The 7,069-nt window shown below is 40.4% G+C and overlaps 1 protein-coding gene across 2 annotated transcripts in view; it reads right to left on the bottom strand.

The window, feature by feature from the left end:
- LOC107154207 (STAM binding protein) overlaps nucleotides 1–7,069 on the bottom strand; it is a 30,941-nt gene that overhangs the window by 1,484 nt on the left and 22,388 nt on the right. For both annotated transcript variants that reach the window (XM_015499793.2, XM_015499794.2), the window contains exons 8-9: nucleotides 1,729–1,841; nucleotides 755–854 (exon numbers count right to left, since the gene is read on the bottom strand). In XM_015499793.2, coding sequence (XP_015355279.1) covers nucleotides 755–854; nucleotides 1,729–1,841 — 213 coding nt within the window. The remainder of the gene's footprint in view (nucleotides 1–754; nucleotides 855–1,728; nucleotides 1,842–7,069) is intronic.

Genomic DNA, 7,069 nt, shown 5'->3' with positions numbered 1-7,069 from the left:
TTTTTTTTTTTTTTTTTTTTTTTTTTTTAACTCTGAGCCCAAAAGAAATAGTAATACTCCAGGCCAGTGTGGAATAAAAAACACTATCACATTAGATATGAGGGGCAAATTGAAACAAACTGATTTAAGATCATCATCTAAGCTTGTTATTCACAGGACACAACTTTGGGGGGAAATTAAAACAACTTCTGAGGAAGGATATAAAATCCCTATTATCTAAGCAAAATTCTAGATCAAATATAGTTAATTTAGCTATCTTAGGTTCTTTTTTCCTTTGCATTCAAATCTCTTACCAAAGAATAGGGTTGGCAATTGGTGAAGAACAAAACTAACATTTAATTAGCCAGTACTGTTTTAGATACTTTCTGTACATTACTTCTTTTGTGTATGTGTGGGGATTGAACCCAGGGCTTCATGCCTAATAAATACATGTTCTACTACTAAGCTATACCTCCAGTACCTACTTTATTTAATTCTCTCAATAACCTTATAAAGCATGTTTTATTATTATCCTCACTTTACAGATAAGAAAGATGAGACCCAGGAAGGGTAAGTAGCCTCAAAGACACACAGTCATTAAGTGGCAGAGCTAAGATTCAAATCTGTTTAGATCCCACAGTGCTTCTCATGTCTGTCCTTATTATAGAGATCTGAAAAGATAAGTGACAAAGCAGATCTTCCAGGTGGGCCAGACAGGACCATGCACCTTCCTTGCCTGCAGTACAGCTCTAATTTTTTCTAACAGGATACATACACAAAACAGAGGTGGATCCTTGCTGTGGGGATGAAATCCTTTCTGGCGACATGAAGAAATCTCTTCTAGCCCATGGTCAGTTAATTTAAAGAATCCAGTTCTAAAATAAAAAGGGCAGGTTTAGAGGCAAGCAAAGGTGTTCCCCAGCACCCCCACACTACAGGACCAGGCATGCACTCTCACACACAGTAGAACAGAGGTCATTTTAAGACAGGTTCCATAGTATGCTGGCTTACAAGTCTCTTCTCTGGTGAATGAATCATACTTAGGGAATGATTCATCACTGCTACCACACTGGTTTTGCTGGGAGAACTCATAGTAAACAACAGGTTTTGGAATGAAAAAGAAGTAACACTCTGATATAATGAGTTTGATGTTGAACTTCTGTGTGTCTGTGTGGTACCAGGGATGGTACCCAGGGCCTCACACATGCCATGCAAGTGCTCAACCATTGAACTCTATCCGCTTAGCATATATTTGAAATTCTTTAATCTCAACTCACTCAACTCTTGGAATGCCTATCACTTCAAGTCAAACACTCTTAAGTTTCTTGTGGACTTTTTCTTCTTCTTATTTTTTTTTTTTTGGTACTGGAGATTGAACCCAGGTGTGCTTTATCACTGAGCTATATCCCCAGCCCTTTTCATTTTTTATTTTGAGACAGGATCTCACTAAGTTGCTGAGAGTCAATCCTCCTGCCTCAGCCTCCCAAATTGCTGGGATTATAGGCATGTGCTACTGCATCTGGCTCTTCTGATTTTCTCTTATAAAAGCAACAAAACTGTTGCTTATATATCTTTTAAAACAAGCATGTGTATCATAGGTTTATCAGAATAGACTTTTAGAAAGCAGCCAATTACTGCTACAATCTAGATATTTTATAAAGAAGGAGTCTCAAGTATAAAGACCTTTTGCTGAGTCTTTCTTTGCTACTGCTTCCCTATAACACCCAGAACCAAGTCCTGTGTACTCACTCCTGAAACTTGGGGGAGCAGACAATAGCTATTGACTCCGGCAGCATCATCTGGTAGGAACAGTGAGTGTGTAGGTCGACACTGGAGAGAAAGGCGGTCTGTGTGGGATGGGTCTGAGAAGAGAAAACAAGCCAGAGAACTTTTGGTGAGGATGGGCAGTCATGCCTAGTCCATGAAGAAAGGTATGGCCAAGGCAGGACTTCTCAACAATTGGCCCTAACATCCTTTTCAAGTAAAAAGCTGTTTACAACCATGAGAGGTACACTTGAAGTTCATACAAAGTAAGGACACTTCTTCCAGCCTTGTAACAAATAAATGTAATACAAGTATGTGAAGAGACTCATAATTTCTTTTTTGTTATTATTAAAAGATTTCTTATACAATATGGTGACTGCATAGTTCACTTTCTTCCTCTTCTTTTTTTCTTTTTTTTTTTCAGAGCTGAGAATTGAACCCAGGGCCATGCATATGCCAGAGAAGTGTTCTGCCACTGGGCTAAATCTCCAACCCCAAACAATTTGATTTTTTTTTGTTACAGTGCTGGGAATTGAACCCAGGACCTTACCTAGAGCTAGGCAAACACTCTCCCACTGACCCATATACCTAGGGTGACTACATAGTTAAAAACAATGTATTATATACTATAAAATTGGTAAAGATTTATTTTTCCATTGGGATGGAACCCAGGGGTGCTCTACCATTGGGCTACATCCCAAGCCCTTTTCATTTTGACATAGGATCTCACTAAGTTGTTGAGGGTCTAAGTTGTTGATGCTGCCCTTGATCCTGCGATCTTCCTTTCTTAGTTCCTGAGTAGGTGGAATTGCAGGTGTACTACCACCATGCCCAGCTGCTAAAGAAATATTTTTACATGTTCTTACCATAGAAAAATGATAAAGATGCCTATGTTAATCAGCTTGATTTAACATTCTATATTTAAAATATCATGTTGTACATCGTATTTATAAATATATGATTTTATTTGTTAATAAAAAGAAACATACACTTCTATTACACAGTTTCATTTATTTACTTATTTATCTGTTTGTTTATTTATTTATTTATTTATATTTTTGGGGGGTACTGGGGATTAAACTCAGGGGCACTTGACCCTGAGCCACATCCCCAGCCCTATTTTGTATTTTTTTTATAGACAAGGTCTCATCGAATTGCTTAGTGCCTCGCTGTTTCTGAGGTTAGCTTTGAACTCATGATCCTCCTGTCTCAGCTTCCTGAGTGCTGGGATTATAGGTATGTGCTGCCATGCCCAGCCTATTATATGGTTTTGGAAAACAAGAAATAAACTGGATGCAGTGGCACACACCTGTAATCCCAGCAGCTGGAGAGGCTGAGGCAGGGGGATTGCAAGTTCAAAGCCAGCCTCAGCAACTTACCGAGGCCCTAAGCAACTCAGCGAGACCCTGTCTCTAAATAAAGTATAAAAAAGGGCCGGGGATGTGGCTCAATGGTTAAGCACCTCTGGGTTTAATCACCAGTACCAATAAAATAAAATAAAATAGCTTATAGAAAAAAGAGAAATAAGCAAAATTTTGAATTTGGAAGAGTTGCCTATAAGTGAGGAATACAGTGAGAGAGGCGAAGGGGATAAAAGTGACTAAGAAAATAGAACAACTATTAGATCTGGTCTGTCTCTGCATAATGATAACTACATAGGTGGGGATTTTTCTTGAGAGCAATTGTGGGGAAAATCCCACTTCAGTGTCATGTATCCTACTGTATCAGAGATGCCCTCATTAGACTGTGCAGAACCACAATTTGGAATTCTTTGGAGGGTCTGATAGATAGAGTGATTTTTACCCAACAGAAAGAAATGCAGTGTTAAGCCCAGGCAAGTACATACACCGCCTTACCTCACAGATATAAACAACATAGGAAATAAGCTAGCACATTTCATTTAATTCACCCATAGGACCTTTGCAGGAAGAGAGGTCTGGAAGAGTAATGCAGAATGGAGTTAATAGTAAGCTGAAGACAGAGACTTGAAACTTTCTCACTTCCTGTTTGAAGAGAGTGAAGGTGTTAAGCAGCCTGAACACTCATGATGGGGTTGGGGGGTGGAGGGGTGGTAGGCAGACAAAAAGAAGGGAAGAAAAGAATGGGAAAAACTTTTCTCTGGACTATTTATAATGGAAACTTTTATCCCACTGGTTCATGAGGTCCAATGGGTTCTGGAATTCCTGGTGGCTGGCCAGCTGTAGGCTGTAAGCTGTGGAGCTTGGGGGAGGGAAGTATCAAAGCAAAGGGCGAATAGGAAATCACTTAATTAGTGGGGTATGGAGAGGGCAGAGGGCAGAGCTCAAAACTTCTATCTGGGATATCATAGGGGAAACATACTGATCTAAACTATTAAAATCTAAAGACCATTGCACAGAGGGAGAATTGAATTCTGAGTTCATAATGGATAAGGCAGAAGTCAATGTTGTGCCATGTTCTGATTACACAAGTTCGGACCTCTCTAAAGGAAATCCAGATCTAGGTCCCAGGTTTCCCTGGAGTTGGTGTGGGCAGGCCAGGGGACTGGTGTGGTGAGCCATGTGGGGAGCCCCATTGTGGTCCAAGACACTGGGAAACTGGCTAAGAGACCCGCATCAGGCATGTAGCAGGATTCAGACCCTTACTCTGGATTTAGCAGGTATGGAGTCCAGGAAGGAGATCTCTAACATAGGTGTGGCAGGTGTCAGGGCTGTGGAGTCACATGATATTAATGTATGTGTGTGTGTGAAAGAGCATGGACATTGATATTAGGACACAGAGCTGCATGAGGCCTGCATTGGGGACTCTAGTGCATCAGGAGCTGTATCTTACATATGAGACCAAGAGACAGGCTCACGGTCATAGGCATTGGGGATATGGAGATGAAAGAAGAGACCTCATTGTGGAAATTGCAGGTGAAGAGACTAGCATTGTGGGAGTTGGGGGTGTGGATCCCAGCACATATTGTGTCTCAGACATGGCAGATGGGAAGATGTATTACAGGTGTCCCAGTAACTGCCTCTCTCTGGAATAAAGACAAGAGGGGAGACCACTGTGGCTATCATGAGATGAATGGGGATGACTGAGGCTACCTGTAGTGCAATAATCACAGGCCTAGCAGGACAGAAGACCCATAAAGGCATCTGTGCCTCAGGCTTGAAGACAAGGGAGGAGACTATTTGCTGATATTTCCTGCTCTGACCTCCTGTTTTTGAACCAAACAGGAAGGATTCAAGAACTCTAATGTTGGATTCACCTGGGACCTGAAGAACTGAAGCTTGAAGCTGTTGGTGAAGTCATCTTGGGCATCCACTGACAAGGTAGGTGGGTTCTTCTACAACTGTGAATGGAAGGAGAGTGAATTTCTCCTTTTTATCGTTCAGAAGTGTGAGCATCTCCCTGGACAACTTAGGTTTCAGTTGTTATAGAGACTCATAAGTTCTAACTGACCATCAAGGCCTATTTGGCTTCTGGTGAGCTCTCTCTAATCATGGAGAATCATTCATTCTGAAACAGAGGGCATATGCTGCCCAATATTTCAACATGATAGAAATCAAGGACTTAATAAGCCACAAGTAAGATGAATGATTCTTCCCGAAAGGTGTTAAAAGGTCACATGTGAATCTGAAGTTTAATGGATAGTCATTCTGAGGTTAAAGCATCACACAAGAAAGATATAGGAGTTAGGAAGCTACTCAGATTCCAGGAGCTAGCTAAATTAGGCAAAGGAGCCTGTGCTGTTTAGGAGAAGATGTTGAAATTTGAGGTAATGAGTTCAAGTAATATTTAAATGTTTATTCACTTTATTTCATTTGTTACCAACTATTTCATGTTTTATTAAGCATATTTCTTGTATATAAAATAGACAACTATATAATGACATGTTCATCTTAGAGGGGGTATGGTATTAGGTAACAAAAATTGGAAAAAGAAAGTATGATTCAAAAAGGACACCAACCTCCACTGACAGAAAATAAGTGGAATCAACTAGTATATTCAAATGTGCTGTGCAAAAACTGAATCTCTTGAAGAGCTTGTCAAAAGCATAGACTCCCACACCCCATCCCTGGAAATATCCATCATGAGAGTGAACACTTTTTGAAAGCTCACTAAATGATTCTTATGTATAGCCTCCTGTTCTTGAACCAGAAGAACCACTCCACAGAAGACCATGATGAGCTCACTAGGGTTGGAGGAGGTCTTTTGGGCAGGGTCCTCAAAGGGCATGGAAGAACTTTGGTGACTACAAGGGGAAAAAAAAGTTTCTATCTGATGATAATATAATTCTTTAGACTGCTAGGGAGCAATAGCCTGTGTCAATACCATTCATTTCCCGGTTAGTGCCCAGGATTCTAAACTGGAAGCAAACTAGGCCTACACAATCAAGCTCCCAAATTTAAAGTTGGGTAGCTTAAAAGATTATAAAGGGACATAAGGACAGAGCAGGGGCTTAATAAATAACTGTAAAACTAAAAAACAAAAATAAAAAACCTTACCTTGGTTCCCTGGTCCCTCTAGTTCTAAGCAAGTTCCCTCAACAATAGCTATGTTCACGGTGTCTACCCTGCTGGGGAGAGAGGAAAGCCTTTTCATGAAACAATGTGACAAAGGAGCAAAATGAACAAGGAGAGTGAATGCCAACGGCAGCCTCAGCACCTGGATGAGAGCAGAGTGGCCACGTGGGAGGGCCAGTAAGGGTTAAGAAGGGCTGAGACAAGAAGAGAAGGAGCTTCTTCATATGGGATCTCCAATAGCTGGAGATCAACATGTGACTATGAAATGTTTTTGACCAGGGAAGCTGTTTTACAGTTGACAAAGTAAAGAAGAAAAAAAATGATCTTTTGCATTCCCCTCTTGAAATTTTAAGATCTGAGCAAACCTTATAGTGTGCTTTTGTATTGTTTTTAATCCTAAACTAGGAAGAAATGGTGCAGAAATATCATGGGAGGTGGGAGGAGCTGAACTACTATCAATTTCATGAAGTCTAAATAGTAATCATCACAAACTTTCCCCCATCTACTCCTGTTTCTAAATCTACCTCTCTCTCCCTCCTGCCCTGCAGTAGACCTAGACTCCAAACCTTATGGAAATCAAATTTTTACCTGCCTAAAAAGTTCCCTTGATTGGCCAAAATATCATTTCAAAAATCTCTCCATATATCCATCTCTCTTCCTTCAAGTCTGTCTTGGAGGAATGGATACTTTCTACCTCACAGGAAGATGAACCTCCCTTTGTACTTCAGATTTGATATTTTCCTATTGTCATAATACCTTGGCTCTCTTGTCCTTTTAACTCTATTCCTTTGGCTCACTGGTCATACATATTCAGATAACTACAATGAGAATTG

This window comes from Marmota marmota, unplaced genomic scaffold (genome assembly GCF_001458135.2).
Source record: "Marmota marmota marmota unplaced genomic scaffold, marMar, whole genome shotgun sequence".
In the NCBI taxonomy this organism is placed as follows: Eukaryota; Metazoa; Chordata; class Mammalia; order Rodentia; family Sciuridae; genus Marmota; species Marmota marmota.
This window is presented reverse-complemented; position numbering and strand designations above follow the sequence as displayed.